Source organism: Caenorhabditis briggsae (assembly GCF_000004555.2).
Source record: "Caenorhabditis briggsae complete genome, chrIV, whole genome shotgun sequence".
In the NCBI taxonomy this organism is placed as follows: domain Eukaryota; kingdom Metazoa; phylum Nematoda; class Chromadorea; order Rhabditida; family Rhabditidae; genus Caenorhabditis; species Caenorhabditis briggsae.
The window spans coordinates 11,715,861-11,736,157 of record NC_013487.2 but is presented as its reverse complement, the minus strand read 5'-3'; the positions used below and the strand labels follow the sequence as shown (position 1 = coordinate 11,736,157).

At 39.8% G+C, this 20,297-nt stretch overlaps 9 protein-coding genes across 9 annotated transcripts; 4 read left to right on the top strand and 5 right to left on the bottom strand.

Annotated features, from left to right (window-relative positions):
• Positions 1 to 117: 117 nt before the first annotated feature.
• CBG17664 lies at positions 118 to 4,130 on the bottom strand (the record flags this gene model as incomplete). Its single annotated transcript, XM_002634275.1, has 6 exons — positions 118 to 238; positions 602 to 671; positions 722 to 857; positions 3,349 to 3,685; positions 3,732 to 3,931; positions 3,981 to 4,130. The coding sequence occupies 6 exons, from the start codon at positions 4,128 to 4,130 to the stop codon at positions 118 to 120; spliced, it is 1,014 nt and encodes a 337-aa protein (XP_002634321.1).
• On the top strand, positions 1,130 to 3,071 carry CBG17665 (the record flags this gene model as incomplete). Its single annotated transcript, XM_045235959.1, has 8 exons — positions 1,130 to 1,170; positions 1,217 to 1,478; positions 1,508 to 1,601; positions 1,650 to 1,767; positions 1,814 to 2,393; positions 2,438 to 2,790; positions 2,835 to 3,010; positions 3,058 to 3,071. 8 exons carry the CDS (start codon positions 1,130 to 1,132, stop codon positions 3,069 to 3,071), a joined length of 1,638 nt encoding a protein of 545 aa, XP_045096279.1.
• Positions 4,131 to 4,251: 121 nt separating the features above from the next.
• CBG17666 lies at positions 4,252 to 6,556 on the top strand (the record flags this gene model as incomplete). The annotated part of the gene is made up of 7 exons (XM_002634277.1): positions 4,252 to 4,306; positions 4,361 to 4,587; positions 4,801 to 5,158; positions 5,206 to 5,291; positions 5,335 to 5,997; positions 6,351 to 6,437; positions 6,482 to 6,556. 7 exons carry the CDS (start codon positions 4,252 to 4,254, stop codon positions 6,554 to 6,556), a joined length of 1,551 nt encoding a protein of 516 aa, XP_002634323.1.
• Positions 6,557 to 7,900: 1,344 nt separating this feature from the next.
• CBG17667 lies at positions 7,901 to 9,541 on the bottom strand (the record flags this gene model as incomplete). Its single annotated transcript, XM_002634278.1, has 3 exons — positions 7,901 to 8,122; positions 8,294 to 8,380; positions 9,263 to 9,541. The coding sequence occupies 3 exons, from the start codon at positions 9,539 to 9,541 to the stop codon at positions 7,901 to 7,903; spliced, it is 588 nt and encodes a 195-aa protein (XP_002634324.1).
• A 462-nt stretch (positions 9,542 to 10,003) lies between these two features.
• On the bottom strand, positions 10,004 to 12,774 carry Cbr-hcf-1 (the record flags this gene model as incomplete). The annotated part of the gene is made up of 6 exons (XM_002634279.2): positions 10,004 to 10,150; positions 10,423 to 10,728; positions 10,775 to 12,411; positions 12,457 to 12,557; positions 12,606 to 12,682; positions 12,727 to 12,774. The coding sequence occupies 6 exons, from the start codon at positions 12,772 to 12,774 to the stop codon at positions 10,004 to 10,006; spliced, it is 2,316 nt and encodes a 771-aa protein (XP_002634325.2).
• A 231-nt stretch (positions 12,775 to 13,005) lies between these two features.
• Positions 13,006 to 14,216, top strand: Cbr-swd-2.2 (the record flags this gene model as incomplete). The annotated part of the gene is made up of 6 exons (XM_002634280.1): positions 13,006 to 13,062; positions 13,111 to 13,318; positions 13,363 to 13,429; positions 13,477 to 13,809; positions 13,857 to 14,112; positions 14,163 to 14,216. The coding sequence occupies 6 exons, from the start codon at positions 13,006 to 13,008 to the stop codon at positions 14,214 to 14,216; spliced, it is 975 nt and encodes a 324-aa protein (XP_002634326.1).
• A 189-nt stretch (positions 14,217 to 14,405) lies between these two features.
• Cbr-swd-2.1 lies at positions 14,406 to 15,569 on the top strand (the record flags this gene model as incomplete). The annotated part of the gene is made up of 5 exons (XM_002634281.1): positions 14,406 to 14,471; positions 14,516 to 14,641; positions 14,687 to 14,935; positions 14,981 to 15,271; positions 15,321 to 15,569. 5 exons carry the CDS (start codon positions 14,406 to 14,408, stop codon positions 15,567 to 15,569), a joined length of 981 nt encoding a protein of 326 aa, XP_002634327.1.
• Positions 15,570 to 16,460: 891 nt separating this feature from the next.
• Positions 16,461 to 17,401, bottom strand: CBG26455 (the record flags this gene model as incomplete). The annotated part of the gene is made up of 2 exons (XM_045235958.1): positions 16,461 to 16,730; positions 16,778 to 17,401. The coding sequence occupies 2 exons, from the start codon at positions 17,399 to 17,401 to the stop codon at positions 16,461 to 16,463; spliced, it is 894 nt and encodes a 297-aa protein (XP_045100031.1).
• Positions 17,402 to 17,666: 265 nt separating this feature from the next.
• Positions 17,667 to 20,072, bottom strand: Cbr-sec-10 (the record flags this gene model as incomplete). The annotated part of the gene is given in 4 exon segments (XM_045235957.1): positions 17,667 to 18,255; positions 18,307 to 18,539; positions 18,737 to 19,867; positions 19,884 to 20,072. The coding sequence occupies 4 exon segments, from the start codon at positions 20,070 to 20,072 to the stop codon at positions 17,667 to 17,669; spliced, it is 2,142 nt and encodes a 713-aa protein (XP_045096278.1).
• Positions 20,073 to 20,297: the final 225 nt, after the last annotated feature.

The following is a 20,297-nucleotide window of genomic DNA, read 5'->3' as shown; positions in this document are numbered from 1 at the left end:
ACAAAATGACATAGTGTGTGCATTTTTATGCCAAAACAAAAGAGAAAAAAACAAAAAACAAAAACAAAACGTTTAGCAGCTTGTAAATCTAACAGAGGTGTAACTATGAATTTGAAGTTAATTCGACGGGATTGCACAGTATGAGAGGATCACTCTCTGAGGCTTTTGTACGTCTTCGCCTTTCTCGATGGAGTTTGTCTTCTGTTCAACGATGGAGCTCTCATTGGTGTCGAAGGGGCTGCAAAAAGAAAAAGCGTTTATAAATTTTTGGGTTTTTCTAGGTCATGACCTATTTTTTAAAAGATTTTCTAGGTCATGATCTAACCTAGATCAAGACCTCCTTTTCGGTTTTAGGCCATGACCTAATTGGTTGGAATTTCTAGGTTTTCAAAAAATGTTCTAGGTCATAAACTAAATTTATGAATATTCTAGGTCATGACCTAATTTTTCATATTTTCTAGGTCATGATCTGAATTTTCTCGGTTATGACCAATTTTTAAAAATTTTCTAGGTCATGATCTAATTTTTTAGTTTTTCTAGGTTACGACCTAAATTCTGTTTCTAGGTGATGACATAATTTTTGGAATTTCTAAGTTGTCACTTGAATTTTTGGCTTTTCTCGGTCGCGACCTCATTTTTTGAGTTTTCAGGCCACGACCTAATTTCCTGACCTAAATTTTTGGTTGGACTTTTTAAGTCATGACATAATTTTTTTGCTCACATTGGACGTCCTTCTCAACATCTTGCTCCAGTTCGTCGTCGTCGTCGTGTTTCTTCTTCTCCAGTTCTTTTTTCTTCTCCTTCTCCTTTTTCGTCTCCTTCTCCTTGTTTCCTTCTTCTCCGGAACCATTTCCCTGCTTTAACTCGCTATGTGGAGAACCCCTGCAAACATATCACGAATATCGGTGGTAATCTGATATTCTTATAGTAGGACTCTTATGAATAATTCCGGCATTCGGACACTGCTCCTGAATTTCCCCAGATATGCTAGGCTTTACTATCTTGAAAAATCATGTCACAGGAGGTAGTTTTCATAATCAAACTTCAGAAATTATGTAGTACTTTTACAGAAATTTAGCTGTGGTCATCAAACAGATCGGACTGATAGACACTTCACGCAGCTCGAAACATGTACAGTATGAAGCCTCCACCGGAAAATGAGATTTTCATGTGAGTTATCTATTTCATCAGTTTATCAGTTTATCATATTTTCCAGATCCCCAATAACACTTGCATCCATAAACACGACAAACTACGAGCCAGCAATGAAAATTGCTCGATTTCACTGCAATTGCAAATATCTTTGGCTCCGTGAGCTGCATGGTCTTTCCGCATTTATGATGTCTAACTCTTTAATGGAAAAGATATTCTGGTCAATAGTAATCACGGCGTGTGCGGCGTACTCAATTGTGAATACAACAAATATTCTGAAAGAATACGGAGCGGAGGCGACGACAACGTTGCTAACTATATTACCTGTAATTAAGATAGGTATATCATTCAATAGTTAGATAGTATTCAGGCCAAGCAACTAAAGTTTCCCACTATGGTTTTCTGCCCACGGAATCCTGACTTCATCAATTACTATAACGTCCTAGAAGGTACTGACTTTGAAAACTGAAAGTGATAAGTTATCATGGTTACTTTAGATATGTACAACCATCTTGGCTACATGGAAAACGTTACTAATTTCCACATTCTACAGTATGCAATGACTGGTTTCGGATTCGACAATGCTAATGGAGACACTTTCAATGAGACCTACAAGTTACCCTTGTCTACCACAACTTCGAAAAAAAAACTATAATTTTAGAGAGAAGATCCGCTCGTATTATCTGAAATGGCGGGATAATCGTACTCAATACGAGATGTTCGATTTCATGTACAACAAAAACGGATACACCTGTATGGATTTATTCCAGACTTGTTATGGAGGAAGTTTGACATACAACTGTTGCGATATATTCCAACCGACGTATGCGATGCTACGTGGCAGATGTTTCAGACTGGTTGATGACTATTATCAGAATGATACAGATGAAGTATCCAAAGTGTCCATCTTCTTCAATAACATGACTAGCCCGATTTTGAACAGTGGAGTGCTGGTAAAAATTGCAACTCCGGGACTCTTTATTATCGTCCGTTTTCAGCCGCAACTAGTTCTATACAATGGAGATTCCAATGTGGAGGTGGGAATTTATCCGCGATATTATTTGAACAGTAACGACTGGAACCGTGTTCGTTACTATCAAAAATCAATGATTCTTCTTCCGAAAAGTGACGGGTGCTCCACGGATCCGATATATCAGGGGAAGTTTACTTGCTTTGTATATAAATGGCTAATGCAGCTGATCGACCAATATAACTGCACGGTTCCTTATTATAAGTATACGGTCAGTTTTCAATAGATATTGTCATGATAACGATAAGATTTCAGCTACCGTACTTGAAAGATGTTCCGATTTGTGAGCCGGATGTCATTGTCGATAACTTCGCCAATATCAGTTTAACACCATCCACAATCGGCTACAAATGCACTCCGGCATGCTCCAGAATCGAGAATACAGTTCAGTTGACCACAAGTATCGACTATGATCCTGATCCATCTTATATGTTCCGAATAGAAGCTAGTTTCACTTATTTGGAGTATGAGCAATATAAGGAGATCAGGACAACTAGTACAGCTGGATTCATTTCGGAGCTTGGCGGGCAAGCCGGGCTGTTTGTTGGGAGCTCTATTATGAGTTTTGTGCAGCTTTTCAACTCAATATTCATTCAACTTTACAAACTGTGAGTTTAATTGATTTATCTGTTATCATTATCGTTTTTATCAGACTTCGCAACTATTGCAACAAGAAAGGAATTCGTGTTCGTCTCGGTCTCTACAAGACTCATCCTACTGAACCCGCCGATAAATACTACGAACGAGACGCAGCTTTATCTGATGAACCACCCTACCCACTGGCTACAATTATTGAAGAAGAGGAACAGAATATTATGGATGCCGATGGTATGCTACTTGATGCAGGAGAGCACTTGGAAGCGATTGAACTGAAGAGCTGGAGCTCTAGAGCATCGTCAGTCACTGATGCATCTGCATACTGGCCGACACCTTCTGTCTCGTCTAGTGAACCTTATTCTACTATCTCCGAGTACCCGGAGGATGTAAAGACGGCGAAATTGGTATGGATTCGAAGGGATGAAACGCATCAACAAGATAAATCATAAACGCTTACATTGTTTTGTTAGCAGCAGGAGTTGTAGCAGCAGAAGCGGCTTTTGGTTTTCTTCCGCGTTTCTGGAAGCAAAAATAATAACCTCATAATTCGATAAAATTTTAATAAATACTTTTGGTTGTTTGAAAACTGCATCTCCGGCGCCATCGGTTTTTAAATCTGGTGACTGAAGAAACTGGTTGTTCTTGAAGACCCAGTCTCCAACCGCATCGTTCTTCTGGCTCAAATCGATATCTCCAGTGATAGTGGTGTTAAAAAGAACCGTTGTATCGTCGAATGAAGTGAAGAAAAGTGGGAAATCCCGCTCTCGACTTGGGCTTTCCACAACAGTTTCGTTTTGAGCCATCTGATTGTTGTTATCATCTAGGAAAAAGGTGTCGTTGAACACATCGTTATTAAACGGCATCGGACTTCCAGAACGAGAAGAATCCTCCGAGTTTAGTGGGATTCTGAAAATTTTTGTTTTTAAGGAAACATCGATTTTTCAATGAATACCCATCAGGCTCCTCGTCGAGAGTCTTGTTCATTATCTCTGTCTCGTTTCTCACGAAACTCTTCTTTTCGTTCGTTTTACGAACTTTCGGCGAAACCCAGTCATCCATTCTCGACGACGATCGTTTCTTCGCCACATTCATAAAAGTATTCATATCGACAACCTTTGGCAAATGATCTTGAGCTTCGGCGAGAAATTCCGGCTGAAAATTTTCCAACTTCTAGGTTTTTTGACAGATTTTTAGTTCTTACTGATGCAGATGGCGTGCGAAAGACAAGAGAAGATGGTGTGGATGGCTCTGGAATTTCCGGGTTTTCTGGTGTCTTTTCAGGTTCAATTAATTGTTCATCGTCGGCTTCATCTGGACCCACTCCGAGAATCCACCACGGAAGCGGTAACATGGTTCTGCTAAAATTGATATTTTGCGTGGTGCTTATTAATTAGGTTCTGGGATCTTGTTAGAAAGTTTAATAGAAACGGGGCGGCTCATTTTCTCGCATTATTTCCTGCGCCACGGACACCATGGATGTAAAAGCGGTCGATCAAAAGCATAAACGAGTGAAATCGAATAAGCATAGTGAGTTTAAAGCAGTCGACACTGAACGGAGGCATAACTTTAAATACATTTCAGAAAGAAAAAAGAGAGCTCCGAGTAAAGTTGGAAAGCAGCACAAAAGTAAAGGAACTCATCACAAAAAGGGGCGAAAACCATCGAAATCTCGCTCGAAGAGCAAAAAGAAATCGGGATTTTTGTGCTGCCGAAAGAAGCAGAAGAAACGAAGAAAGAGTAAAAGTAAAACTACAAAGAAGCAACCGAAGAGCAAGCCGATTAAACAGTTGGCACCGGTGCCAAATGAGGTGGGAATTGGAGAAATTTGTTTTTTATCAACTTAGAACTTGAATTTTCGTTTGAAAATGCGGAAAATTCCACTAGAAAAGCGATTGAAAAGTCTGAAAATTGTGTGCAAAAAGTAGGACGACCGTAGCCTGCTACATTCGTTGCGAGAACCTGCTGATTAATTGCATCGCGCGCCTTTAAACTACTGTACCTGTATTTTTTTCTTTTTTCAGCATCTCGGAGGCGTTGTTCTTGTGAAGAATGGAAAGACTCCAACAGGAGGAACTCCGGCTGCTCAAACACCAATAACACCACAAAAACAAGAAAAAGCTTCGTCAGAACCACTAACACCAGAGAAAGACGGAGTGAAAGCCCCAAAAACTCCACAATCTGGAGAGGAGGTAAAACTGTCGAAAAAGAAAATCGGCAGTGATAAAGATGGTGATAAAGAAGAAAAAGTGGAGAATAACAAAATGGGGGAAAATGAGAAAGATGATGAGGCACATTCAGATGCAAAAGAAGAGGTTGAAAAAGCAGGGGAAAAGAGAAAAAAGAAGAACACGGAAAATATGAATCTGGATAAACTATTGGGTATTTGATTACAAGGAAACATATCAGAAGAGAGCTAAAAATTTCAGATGAGGTAGATAAAGCTGAGAACAAAATAAGTATTCTGAAGCCGTTCGCCGAGAAAGTGGTATCTCCAGATTCGACTGTTGCAGCTGTAAGAGCCTCGTCTTCCTAGAAATTTTAAAAACCCCATTCAGAATCATTTCTCCCAAGTTTCATGCTACATCCCACCTCATGTCACCAAACGACATTTTGTGGCCAACATGAGCAAAAATCGTTTCGCCGATGTCATATGTCTAGATCACTCTCGTGTCAAATTGGCTGATTCCTCCTATATCCATGCTAACTGGTTCGATGTGAATAGTCAAAAAAGAACAATTTTGACCCAGTTCCCCCTACCACATACTGCTTCTGATTTCTGGCAAATGGTGATTGAACAGAAGGTTAAGTGTGTGCTTCTGATAATGACAGACCAGGAATACAAGCATTTCGGAGGAAATCTCATATTCTCGCAGAATCAAGACTTTTTGAGTTTTGAAGACCGATCGATTCGAGTTGGAGAGTTTAAGGAAATCGAGTTGGGGAAAGGATGGGTTCTAAAAGTGATCAGTGTCACTAACGGAAGCTACAAGTCATTTGTTCACATCCATCACTACAAGAACTGGCTTCACGATTCGGCTCCAAGCGATTCGAAACAGATTTGGCAGGTGCAGTCGTACCTTCAGAAGTACACAGATCCGCACGTCTACATGAGTCTATCTGGGTGTGGAAGAGCCGGAACGTGGGCTCTTTTCGAAACAGTCAACGCAGGACTTCACTGTGAACAGCCGACATTCAATATGATCAAATCTCTGGAAAATGTAAGGCTACCGTATTTTATTCTGATACAAAAATTCTGAAAGTATTAAAGTTCTGAAGTTTGGTATTTTTGAAAATCTGACATATGACATTTTGTAATTCTGTAATTCTGAAGTTATGAAGTTCTGAAATTCTGAAATTTTGAAAATATCCAATTCTGAAATTCTGAGGTTTTGAAATTACGAAACTTTGAATTCATGATATATGAAACTACGAAACTCTGAAATTCTGGAAATTTTGAGTTTCTGTAATTCTGAAATTCTAAAAATCAGAAACTCTGAAAATACTAGATTCTGAAATCCTGAAGTTTTGAAATTCTGAGATTCTGAAACTCTGAAATTCTGAAATTCTTCAGCTGCGTCATGGACGACTCCATTCTGTTCAAAATCTTGCTCAATTCTCGTTTGTCTACACAATGATTGCTGATAAAATTCTTGGCAAGGTGAATCTTTTTTGCTTTTCTTCTCAAATCACATCACTTCTTAGGCTCCGCCCACAGAAAGCAGCAAGGATCAAGAGAGCAGTACAGTGGCAGCTTTGAGACAACTAACAATTCAATGAAAATCGAAAATTTCAACTAATTTGTAATAAATATGAAGTGTGTGACATACATAAACACTGTTTTTATTGCTGCCAATTTTTCATTGATATGAGCCAATAATACAACCACTTGACTCCGCCTCCAACTGTATAAAAGTCATTGAAATTGTTTTGAAACTGAAACTACAGTATCCCTATTATCCTGATATTCCAAAACCATCTCTGACTTCAATTTTTTGATTGCTCGTCGATGTTGTCGAAGACACAAAAAATTCTATCGAATCATCGAAAACAATCAAAGAATGGAGTGATTGAGATACTTTTTCAACATAAGTTTTGAGGGTAAACGTTCCAGATTTTTCAGAGAGGTTCGAGCACGAGGGAAATAGAAGTTTGACTTGAATACGTTTTCAGAATTTCACAAACTCTGAAAAGACGGAATTCCGAAGCCAACATATTCTTTTACTAGGCCACCGTAGTTGATGGTCTAACATGCACCTAGTGGGCTTCCTAGGACATTTAAACAGGATGGCGCATTATAACCCGGACTAACGTTTGAGCTAGCTTTAAATTTAAGTAAAGCGTTGTACTGTGCTCAAATTCAGAGTACTAACACAAATAGTTCATCTGTCAACAGGCCAAATTTCAAATTATTTGATCAACTTTGAGCTGAGTTATCGCTTGTCAAAGTTTCTTCATCTCATGAAAATCACAAGGTACATTCCGCAGTTCATCTTTGGACAATCATAACAATACTTAGACTTGAAGAATAGCTTTGAAAGTTTTAGTAGCTTCGAATCAAATATAAAATTATATTTCTACCACTTTTCGTGCTCTCAGGATACTTATGTCCAAAGATATACCCGTTTTCATCAGTCCAAGGGTAATTGTGCGCCACCGTGTAAAGAGTCAACATTCCTGATTTTTAAGAGAGATTATATAACTTTTCAAAAATTCATGAAATCCAAAAAACGAATGCCTGGAGTAAAAATACTGAAAATGGCTGAAATCAATGCGCATTTCTTAAAATATCGACGTGTTTTTTTTTCATTTTTGCAAAAAAAAATTATAATATTTATTATGAGTCGCAAAAAAGATGATGTATTCCAAATAAAGATTATGTATTTACAAAATATTCACAGATCAGAAATCGTTAATAGGATTCCGAAAATTACCGAAAACATTCTAATTTGAGCCAATTTATCTCGGTTCCTGTGCATGATATCAGAAAGTGATCAACTAATAAAATATGCTTGAAATCATGATCTACATTTTGTTAGTTGACCACTTTTTGATATCTTGCACAGGAAATGAGATATATAGTCTCAAAGTTAAAGATTGGGGCACAAGATACAAAAAAAACATCTAAACCATTTCCTGTAACTCAATGAACGAGAGCTCTGCAAGACTCCGATTCGAATCTTGTCTTGGCAATTCACCGTGTCGCACAGTATGAAGATTTCCAGCTTTTCCAGTTGCAAAGTTCTTGAGCACTTCTGAGATTGTTGGCTCATGCTTTCTTGCTTGAATGGTTCCGTGGGTGGCCAACACAAATTCTTCGATGATTTGATCACGAGAAGTGGGAGACTACAATAATGGAAAAGTGTTCCTTATTAACGCTTGTCTAATCCCTCTAGAAGCCTGCTTTCAGACGTCGTAAAAAGGAGAAAAGATGACACACATCTCATTAGATTTCGAAAAATCTAGAAGGCGATTAAAGGGGATTAGAGTCCGATTAGAAAATTGATCCTGACTTACTTGAGTTCTCGTCTTCCACGTGTCAATTGTTTTCGACCATTCACATGGTTTCAGACGCTCGCACGCATTCTCGATTCGATTCTTCTCCTGGAAATGGTGGGATTTGAGTTTTTTTTTCGAATTGATGTCATAGGGGAAACTCTTGGGAGATTAGTATGTGCCTACTCAAATCGGAAGTGGTTTCAATTTTTCATATGATTTTGAAAAAGTCAGACGTCATCAGTGAAGAAAAATAAGACAACAACAACAGATACTAGAAAGCAAATTTCGAATTTCTAGAAGATTCGATTAGAAGAAGATGTTCTAGAAAGTAAACAAATGATATTTTTGGATTCTTGGGAGATTTCTCGAACGGATTAATAGATATTTTCAGAAAAAGTGCAGGATTACCGTAGTTTGAGCCAAATATTAAAAAAAAAAAACAGAAATTCAGAAATTCGAAAAATCAGAAACTCCAAAAAATGTATTCTAAAACTTGAAAATTCTAAAGTTAAAATTTCTAAAATTCTAAAATTCTCAAGTTTAGAAATTCTCAAATTCGGAATTCAGAACTTCGTAAATTCCAAAAAAATTAATTCGAAAATTTGAAATCTAGAATTGGGACATTTCGAACTCCCAAATTCAGAAATTCGAAAATTCAGAAAACCAAAAATTCGGGTGTTCTTATTTCCGAAATTTCCTAAATTCTCCAATTCTCTAATTCAAGCATTCGGAAACCCACACTGCCAACTTTGACCTAATTTATCTCGGTTACTGTAATAGGTATCAAAAATGTGTCAACGGATAAAATGTTTGTGACATTATAACAAACACATTATAAGTTGACAAATCATTCTTATCTTTGACAGTAACCAAGATAAATTGGCTCAAAGTTAAAAGTTATACGGTACTTTTAGAATAGAGCAGGATTACTGTAGTTTCAGCTAAAAACCATATACTAGAAATTCCGTTATTGATTTTTAAACTAACTTGAAGGCTGAGCTGCTTCCGATGTCTTCGTGCTCCTCCAGTCACCAACCACGAGTAATCCGGTCGCCGTTCGGCTTTTCTCTCTTCCTCTTCTTTTTGTTCTTTTTCCAATTCAAACCGTACAACTGCCAATTCGATTTCTCCAATCACCAAATCAAACAGTAAAATATTATCGGCAAAGTCGCCGATCGATTTCCGATCATCTCGAGCACTTTGAGTCTCGGATGGAGAATCGAAACTTTTAGCGACTTGATCACTTTGGAACAACCAACGCAGCATTATATTTTTTTTCTCTTGAAATCAATACTGAAATTACGAAAAATAAGTGAGAACCTGAATAGGATGAAAAAAAGAAGTGAAATGAAATGAGAGGGAGCAATCAAATCAAGCCGGATTATATGCGGCGGTTTTGAGTCACCTCATTGCTTTGCCTCGTGTCTCTTCCGTTGCTATGGAAATGATAAGAGAAGAGAGTCGCAGGAATTTTATTTGGCTCCTCTTCGAGAGAGATTATCAAAAACATTCGAAAGGAAAAATATGAAACGCGACATAAAAGGCGGAAAAGAGAGTGGGGGAACCGCTATAGGGGATATTGGTGTATACGGTAGGGAGTGGGTATAAGGAATCTGGATGAATGACATGCTTCAACATAGAAGGTCGGGGATAAACAAAATAATAAAACAATGAGTATCTTCAAGAGAATGAGATTGAGGCACATGCACAAGAGAGGACAGGAAACATTTAGTGGTGATCATAACGGATTCTCTTTTGTTGTGGTGCTTGGTTTTGATAGACGTAACCAGGATTCATATTGGGATAAGCACTTCTGACCGGCATCATTTTTTGCTGATCCTGCAGCCATCTAACTTGGGTAGCCGGTCCATATCCCTGAAAAAACCCAATTCGAAACATTTTCGAAGAAATTATATACCTTAAACACTGTAACAGAAGGAAGCCCTATAATTGTACTTTGAGCTCAATTATCTCAACTTCTATGAGAGATAACAACATCCTGTCAACTAATATAGTGTTTGTCATAGTATCGTCAAAACTTTATCAGTTGACAGAGTTTTATTATCTCTTATGGAAATTGATACAATTGAGCTCAACTGCAAGTATAGGATGACCTACTATTAGAGAGTTTACGGTAAATACAGTACCTTCTCATTCTTTGCAGCAATCCTGAAAATGATTGCTGGCTTGTTGGTATGATCAACATATGCCGATTGAAGACTTGGTTGATGAACATTGCATTCGGCGAGAGGACCACAGTACACTCTCATGAAAGCCAATTGACTATCAGCCGGGTTTGCCGACTGATTTTTTACAGCCAAATAGACGCTGTATTCTAGGATCTTTCCAGAAACATGTGTGTTTGCTGGTGGTTCCCATGTCAATTGAGCGCCATCTGGAGATTTAGTAATACGAATGGACGATGGAGCACTTGGATATCCAGGAGTACATGTCTGAAACAAATAAAGTCAGTCTAGTGTATTTTCAATATCAACCCACCTTGAACGATTGTGTCTCACTCCATGCTCCTTTTCCTAGTCCATTGACTGCACAAACCCGGAAGCGATATGTATGACCATTAATGAGTGGAACCTTGTCATCAGCAGTAAAACAAGGATCGTTGACACATTTGAAACCATTTTTATCAATCAATTCTCTAATTTGATCTTCTAGAGGTGCTTGTCTGGCATGGAAATAGTGAGTCACATTTACTGCTGGATCTTTGATAACTCCAATATCAAACCACGCTAGATCGTCATCTTCGTTTTCGTGACTTGATGTCTCCTCTTCTTTTTCCGTGCCTTCATCAGACTGACCAGCTCCTTCATCTGGTTTCTTCGTGGATAAACCAGCTTGGGCGTCACCCGATGGTCTTGGTGAAGCAGAAGTTCTCTCATTCTTTTCTGTATCGTCGAACAAATCTTGTGGAAGTTCGCCTTCGTTGGCAGTAGTATTCGGAGGGGCTGGAGCGGTGTAAGTGGTACCTTGTGTAGAGATTAACGATGGAGCAGCAGGTGCGTTCTTGTCATCTTCTTTCTGAGGAACAGCGGCAGCTGATGGTTGCTTACGAGGAGATGGTGGTACACGTTTTTCAGATGCTGGACCGTCCTTCGTGTCTACGAATCCAGTTTGCAAAAAGTAGGCTGTCGCTCCTTGAACCGGTGGCCAGGACACCTCGAGCAAGTTGAACCCAGCACGAGCAAGAGCAATTTTGCCAGGCTGTTCTGGTTTTTTGGTCTCAAGTTCCCACATGTCACGACAACAAACTTGATTGCTCCACGCTTTTCGGTATCCGTCTCTTCCAGACCAAATGAACATTCGGTCGCCCATCGCCGCGGCACAGTGTCCGGCGCGTCCACGAGGCATTGTTTCTGGATCCGAGCAATAGTGCTGAAGTGGAATCCACTGATTTTTAGTGATATCCCAGCAAGCGACTGAACTGGTGCATTTCCACTCTCTTTCTTGTTCGTTCCCAGGACCAGAAGACATCAATGGCACCCATCCTCCATAAACAAACATTTTGTCATCAATCAGCACAGAAGTGTGAAGAGATCTTGGTTCCGGTGAAATTCCGCAGCGTGGATCATCCAACTTAATTTCAGTCCAGTGCATAGTGTCCAAGTCAAGATACCAAAGGTCTCCAAGACGAACGCCGTTCATTCCACCATAAATAATCATTCTGTTCACTGTATCAGTCTCGTAAATAACTGCAGTATGCGATTCGCGAACCGATGGTGGTTCTCCGAAGGTTTCTGGCTTCTCCCAAATAACAGCATTTGGTGCAGCTGACAAATCGAGCGTGTACAAATCATTCATGTATCGTGGAAGGTTTCTCTTGTTGTCGTTCAATTCGTTGGTCAATCCTCCGAACATGTATGCTTTTTGAGTCTTTTGAGAAGCTACGAAACTATGACCGAGACGTGCGGCTGGTGCCAGATCGCTTCCCGTTGTTTTCGTAGGCATCCGACGCCATTCCCAACGAGTAGCTTGAAGCTCGTACACTTCGCTTGTATATTTGCCGTACTCTATCATTCCTCCGAAAGTGTAGATCTTTGTTCCCAATGCAGTGGCTCCGAACGCAGCAGCCGGACTCGGGCTTTGACCGCGTATTTGTGGAACATACCACTCACGCTTCTCTGAACATTATACTATGTCAAAATACAACAAAGCTCATGACTTACGAGGATTGAATACATGAAGTTCATCAATCATTCCCTCGTTACCTCCACCAAAAATGATAATGAGGTCTTTAACAGAAACCGCTCTATGGCCATGCCTTGCTCTGTAATATTGATGTTTTCAAAGCTATACGAATTATATTATATTCTACCTTGGCATAGATCCTCCAACATTTTGTACAGGGCGCCATCGGACAATCTTCCTAAGGGACTCTTCGGGCAACGATTCCTGAAAATCAATGACATACAATTAACAAACATTGATGTTTTTACGTTTTTCTGGTCAAAGGTTTCCATTTCTAGAGGTTGTTCTTCGTCCATTGTTATCGAAGCAACTGAACTAACTTTCAAAATTTGATAAGAACCTATCAAAACGAGCTGAAATTGAGCAAATTGTGACAAAAATATGAATGTGGCGCGTCCGATGGGTTTCTTGGCATCGTGCCAAACCGCAACAGAGCGCGTTTGCATCATTTTTCGAATTTGATTTTCGCGACATTTTGAGAGAATTTCAAGGCAAAAGTCAAGAGAAAAATGTTTTCCAGACCAGAAATGACATCTGTAGAAGTCGAAATAACAGGGAATCTTCAAAAGTTAGCTCCAACAAAGGTGAAACTTCGCAATCAGTATTATATCGAAACAAATGTGAAGTTTCAGCCTGATTCGATGGCAATTGTGAACAGCCTGACATTCAGTTCAAATGGAGAGCAAGTAATTATGTCAACTGACGATGATTCTATGTATTTGTACGATATGAGGGCAGGAACTCGATCGCGAAACATTAACAGTAAAAAGTATGGATGCTCGCATGTCAAATTCGCTTCAGATGCGATGTGTGCGTTGCACGGATCAACTAAAGTAGACAGTAAGTGATCTAAATCTTTCGCTTTGAATCTTAAGTATTTTCAGATACTATCAGATATTTATCGCTAACTGATAACAAGTACCTTCGGTATTTTCAAGGGCACGACAAAATGTAAGTTCTTTCCGGGTTATTACAGAAGTCTAGGTTCCTTTTTCCAGGGTAACTGGAATAAACGTTTCTCCATCAGATGAGATGTTCCTATCAGTTGCGGAAGACAAAACAATTCGACTATGGGACCTGAAAACATACAACTGCATCGGTCTAATGAATCTATCCTCGACGCCAATCGCCACGTTTGATCCGGAAGGCCTTTTATTTGCTGCTGGTCTAGACAATAATCTAATCAAATTGTACGATTTAAGATCGTTTGACAAAGGTCCTTTCTCGAGTTTCGGACCACTCGACAATACAGATACTTACGAGTGGACTTCGATGCGATTCTCACCATGTGGAAAGTACATTTTAATCTGCACAAATTCAAATGTCTTATTGTAAGCTTTTTCGAAGATTTGAACGAGTAAAGAAATGAGTGTTTCAGTATAATTGACGCATTCTCTGGAGCCATCAAACACGTTCTCCAAGATCATCAGAACACAAAGCAAATCCCGCTGACGGCTTCATTTACACCAGATGCCACCCATGTAATGGTTGGAAGTTCCGACGGGCTTATCTATTTTTATGACGTGGAATCAGGCATGGTTGCACACCGAATTCCAGCACCAAACAACCAGACCTGTCACATCACGGAATTCAGTCCCGTTCATTTTGCAGCAGCTACAGCGGACACCAAGCTGGTAAGAGCAGTTTTGCAGATGCTTTTTTTTCGATGTCTAAATTTTTCCAGACTCTCTGGTGTGCGAATGATGAACTGAAGGCGTTTGCATCTCAACCACAATGATCTCTTTTTGTGATGGATTAATTTTATATTATTACATTTTATTCGACCGATTTTTCGGATCTCTTTCTTTGATAATAAATGCTTCAACATTTTATTTCATTAGATTCTGTCTCATTCTGTTGATTCGTGTCTCTACCTTGCTCTTTTTTCACTTAATTTAAAGAAAATTTAAATAATTTCCTTCCAGGAATGAACAATGGAACGGAGATGTGTCCAATGGAGTTGGCAGCATACCAAGCTCTAAGGCCGGCAAAAGTGAAACATTGAAATCCTCTGAAGAATAAATTATATCTTTCCAGCGATTCACAGACTCCAGAAATGTTCTTTTGGATCTGGCGCATTCGGGTGATGGAAGTAGTCTGATGGTTTCGGCGACAGACGTTATTCTGTTCTACGATCTCAAAGATGGATCAAAAGAAAAACCAGTGATTTGAAATTCTTAAATTGTTGTTTGATATCGTGTTTTACAGATTGAATGCAAGAAATACGGTGTTGACCTGCTGGAGTACACAACAGATGACACTTGTGCGCACAGTGACACAAAAGGAGGTCTTATCAGACTACTGAATATCACAAAGAATACGTATATTCGATACCTTCCTGGACACACAAAAAGGATTTGTGGCATCAAAAGTAATCCACAGCAGCGAGAAAAGTTTATTTCAAGTTCTGAAGATGGAGATGTCCGGATGTTTGATTCAAGAACATATGATAATTATGTGCGCTTCTAATCCAATCTAAATTTGTAAATTTGAGTTTTTTAGGGACTTCTCCATTCTGGGCACCCTGCCCTCATCGCCTTCGATCCAGATGGAATCATTTTTGCAACTGCCACAAAATCAGAAACTATTCGCCTTTTCGATGTTAGATCCTTTGATTTGGGTCCGTTTAGCGTATTTCGTATAATGAAAAATGACGATGATGAGTGGACGAACATTGAATTCACACCGTGTGGAAAATTTATTCTCGTGTCTACAAAAGGCGCTGGTGTCAAATGGATCGATGCCTACACTGGAAAGTTGGTACATAATTTCTGTGACCATAAAAATCCCAGGGTATGATTTATCAATTTGAGGGCTGAAATCAAGATTTTGTCATTTACAGAACGTTTCACTCCGTGCTACGGTGACTCCGGATTCCGACTATGTGATGGTTGGAAGTGCAGACCGTAGTATTTACATTTACAACACAGAGAGTGGAAACGTGGCCGGCAAACTGTATACTCCTTATCCCGAACCCTCTCACATCTTAGACTTCAATCCAAAGCTGTTCCTGATGACGTCATTGAGAAGAGAAGTGCTGATTTGGACACCAGACTCTGATTATCTATTCGGACGACTCCCTGAACGATAATTCTAACGACAATTCTAGACTTGTATTTAATTTATGTCATTCCAACGAGATCTCTGTCCGATTTTGTCATTTTTTAATCGGTGATTCTTATGTATTCAAATAAATCCATACTTACACCTAAACACACACTTCCTCTTCATAACGTTTTCACTTTATTTTGGAAAACAAAAAAAAACAACAACATCACTTGGGTTCAAGCGAGTGGGTCTGAAAAGGCGCCCCAGCAAACTCGTAGGCCAGAAGAAATTTAATAATTTTAAAGTGGACGCGGGTGTGATCTAGATCATGATCCATTTCATTAAAATCAACAGGTTGCAACGCGCGTTTTTTTTCTCTTCATTTAAAACTTTGAAACTCAGCCATCGAAATTTGGCAGCGAATTTAGAATTTTTCCTAAATTTACTGGGGCGCGCTTTCTGACCCGCTCGCTTGAACCCGAGACCCCGCAAATTACGGGGAAAAAGTGGGCGGAGTCGGGGGCGGAGCCTAAAATGCAACCCTGGCACGGTTTTGCCGCACGGTTTTCTGCATATTTGGACACGGTCATGAGGGGGCGGAGCCTAAATTGCAACTCTGGCACGGTTTTTCTCGACTCCGCCCACTTTCCCCGGTTTATTTTCCCGATTTTTTTTCCCCCGGAGTTTGCGGGCACGGCATCGCGGTTAGGAACCTGAAAAACGCGCGCTTCGTCGCACATAAAAGTTGGCTGTGTGCCAGATTCGAAAATTTCAAAACGTGAAGTTAAGCGTTGTTGAGTCGCTGCTCACCGAAAAGCCGCGACGCGACCGCGCAACGCGTCCAAACTTGACGCGCTTCCCAATTTTCAAATCTAGGTTCCCTTCCGCGAGGCCGTGTGCGGGGTCTCCTTGAACCCAAGTGCAACATCGAGATTCAAATGTGATATTTAGCCATAACTTGCAACGCCTCATCTGGCTCCAGATGATTGCAGATTTCAGTTATTGAAACTTTTTGAGAAGCAGGCATAAGAGCGAGAATGAGATCGAAGCGACTGAGGTCAGCGAGTTTCAGCATTCGTTCGGCGAGTTTTGGAATTGGTAGACTTGTTTTTAGTTGGAAGTTTAGGGCATTGAAAATGTGAGATGCGTAAACGTCGTCAAGAAGTACATCGAACAAGTCGCGATACTTTGCAGTCTCGATGCTCTGAAAATGGTATAACTTTTATTTTGTTTTAGATAGGAGCAACAAACCAAAAAATACTCGGCAAGTGGGAGAAGAGATTGAGCTCTACTCAGCAAACTGACGGCTGCCACGAAGTCTTGGTAATCTTTCGGTGGTGGTGGAAGCTTCGTGAGATACTTGTCTTTTGGATTTTCTTTTTTACTTTTGACTTCTGGTTGGCTAGCTACCTCTGTCGTCTCCTTGTCGAATGCAATTTTTATTTTCTTCAACGCATCAGCTGATTGTAGGAATTCGTCTCTTTCAATAGCCGAGAGTTCTATCACAGGAATATTCTTCTTTCCTTTCAATTCATATGCATGCTTGTTCATACTCTGATCAAACTTGCAACAACTCTCCATATCCTTTCGAGCCAACTCGTATAATTCCATTGCTTTGAATGCTTGAGCTCTTCGATAGTAAGCTTTCGCAGCTGCTGGATCTTTCTCGATGGCAGCAGTACAGTCGATTTGTGCCAAAACAGGAAGATTCGCATTCAATTCCGCTTGAGCTCGATTACTAAAAACCACTGAATCCGCATAATAGTTCAAACTTTTAGTGTAGAGTGTGATCGCTTTATGATATTTTTTCTGTTTGAATGCTTCGTTTCCTTCTTCTTTGAACCGTTTTGCCAGGTCTCGATCTTCGGAGGACATCTAAATTTTAAAATCTCGTTTTTGATTGAATTAAATATTTGAAAAGCAAATAACCAGGGTTAAATTCCAACCTAGGGGGTTCTATTTTTCGTCTTTAATCGAAGAAAAAGCAAGCAATAGTTTATTTAAATAACACCCGCAAACGAAAAAGTTCTTTTGCAAATATATATCACATGAAAAAAAGGGTGCCTAAATTATGTTACAGATTATTGTACAGAATTGAAAAAACTCTGACAGATAAAATAAAACATTAAGCATGAAAAAACTATATCTGGAAGTTTTTAATAGATCGGAAATCGGTTCGGAGACGGACAAAATCATGAATCAATTGTCGATCAACGTTTTCGAGTGAAGAGGAATGAGCAGTTTCGTTGACTTGATCGGGAAGAACGGCGAGAAGATTAGTGAGTGCTTGAAGGCTTTCCCATTGAGCAAGAGCCTGTTGAACTCTCCATTTGGATATGAGTGATCGCAGCTCTCCAACGTCACAGAGAAGAAGAACAGCTCCAGTTGAATTATAAGTGAACTGTTTGATATGGGAAAGCATGAAAATGAAGAGACGATTGGCGAGATCCGATTGGAGAGCTTCCAGATTCTCTCCATCGCATCCCAGCTCCATAGCAGCGACTTGACTGGCAAGGAATCGAGATGCTATCTGACATTGTGGAGATACTCTAATGTCAATTTGTTGAGAATCCGGACGGAAGTCAGTTTTCTTTTGTTCACTGAACAAAAACTTTACGTATCCAACGATACTATTCAACTGTCGCTCCAATCCCAAGCTCATCTTGTTTTCCAGAGAACGAAGCGATTGCTGCCATTTCTTTGATACAGATGGCTCGGCAATGGTGTCTCTGAAAACAATAGTAATTTATGGAAAAGCTTAAATCAATTAAAAAAATTACTTGATGATAGGGAAAATCGGATCTTCGAACTGCTTCATCATGAGCAAAATCACGCTAGTACACTTGGCAACGATTGAGAAAAAATATGCAGGAGGCTCGGTTTTCGATTCAGCCAGGGAGATTCCAGATAAGCCAGTTTCCACTGCATAGTCGAGATGGTCTCCGTATAGATACTTCAGAAGACAGTCCACAATGTTTTCCACGTGGCGAGGAAGATCTTCTGTATCGCAGAGCTGAAAATGAGGAGTTAGTGGACTAGATCTATTAAGCCAGGGATGTTTCGAACGGGATTCCGAGCATTTTCGGAATGAAAATTCCATAGTTTTGAAACTTGGAGTAAATTCAGATGTTTTGAAAAATTGGAACTTTCGAAATTCCGAAAAAGTTCGAAAAGGCCATTCCGAACATCCCTGCTTATAAACTACAATACCTGAACAGCACGACCAAACGCATTCTTTGTTTCTTGTAGAATCGAAATGGCGACGTCTTCTGCCACAAACGTTTCTCCACCATATGTTTCAACAGTCATCAAACGTGCTGCAACATCTCTTTTGAGTTCGTGAAGTCCTCCTCCAACTTGTTTCTTGATATGCTTCTTGGATTCGTAAAATCTTTGAAGAAGATTCGAGCATTGATCATTCAGATATCTTAGCTCTTCAGTACAATACGTATTAATGTACCGTTGGAAAATCGAGTCAGTGAGAGTCGATAGAAACGCGCTGTCCGGACTGATATGAAGTTTTTCAAGCTCCTTACACATTTTCAATGTGCTCGAATAGAGAGAAGCCAAATCCCGGAGATAATGTTCATGATCTTCAGTTTCTTTACATTCCCGAAGACGAGCGTTGATCGTCTCCTTCATTCTTCCAGTGAACAAATTCAGCACCAACTTTTGCATGACAGTATGTGGCGATGGGAAGATAGCAGCGATTCGTGGTTGTTGGGTCCGACATAATTGTAGGCAATCAGCTAGGATTTCGCCACCATCACCACGTGGATGAATCGACTGACAGAGGAACTCGACATATCGATCGACACAACCAGAGTATCCCTTGAATTCACTCAAGATCTTTGCAACTTCGGCCATTTTCTTCTCGTCTCGCTGAGATCGAATGAATTCTTCTATGAGCAAATCTTCGACGACCTTGTATCTTTGAGCGATTCTCGCTTGAACTGTTGAAAATTTATCTTTGTTGAGTTCCTGAGAAATCGAATATAGCTTGTGAACTAGATCAGCCGACTCCAAAAGTTTGTCAGGATCCGTGAAAATCATTGAATTGAGTGGTTGATCGGAAAGGAACTCATCGAAATGTTGCATCAATTGATGAGCATCGTGAGCTCTCGAACGCGGTTGATCCACGGATTCCAATTGATCTCCAAGATGTACCACTTTTGTGGAGACTGATTGCATTGTGTGATCCAATTGTTTCATTTTGTCAATAGCTTCAGTATTCTTCTCATGAAGTCGTTGAAGTTTCTGAACGTATTCTTTCTTCTCCTCGTTCATCTGTTTCTCCAACGTGTCAATTTTACTCTGAAAAGATAATTTCTTCAAATGCCCCTGTCATCGTAAATACCTGAAATTGATCACAAAGCATCTGCAAGCTGCCAATCTCTTCCTCAAATCTCGTTTTCAAAGAAACTGGGTCATTGATAGTTTGAGCGCTTCCAGTCATTCTCCATGCTAATTTCTCAACAAGATCAATGGCATCAAATGGCTCCTGCTCGAGATCCTGTACGTATGTTACGTACTGCCCTCCACTCATCTGAAATTCACAATTTTCCCATTATTCAATGCCAAAAATATCTCATTTTTTATGTCAAATTTCTCATGCACGGAGACCGTACCGATCGGAAAGAATTGAAATCCGAAAGAAACAAAAGCGAAAGAAACGAAACCGTAAGAAACAAAACGGAAAGAACGCTAAACCGTGCACAGTTTTGCTTAAATCGCGTGCGCAGGCTGCGAAAAAGGGCGGGGTTTATCTGAA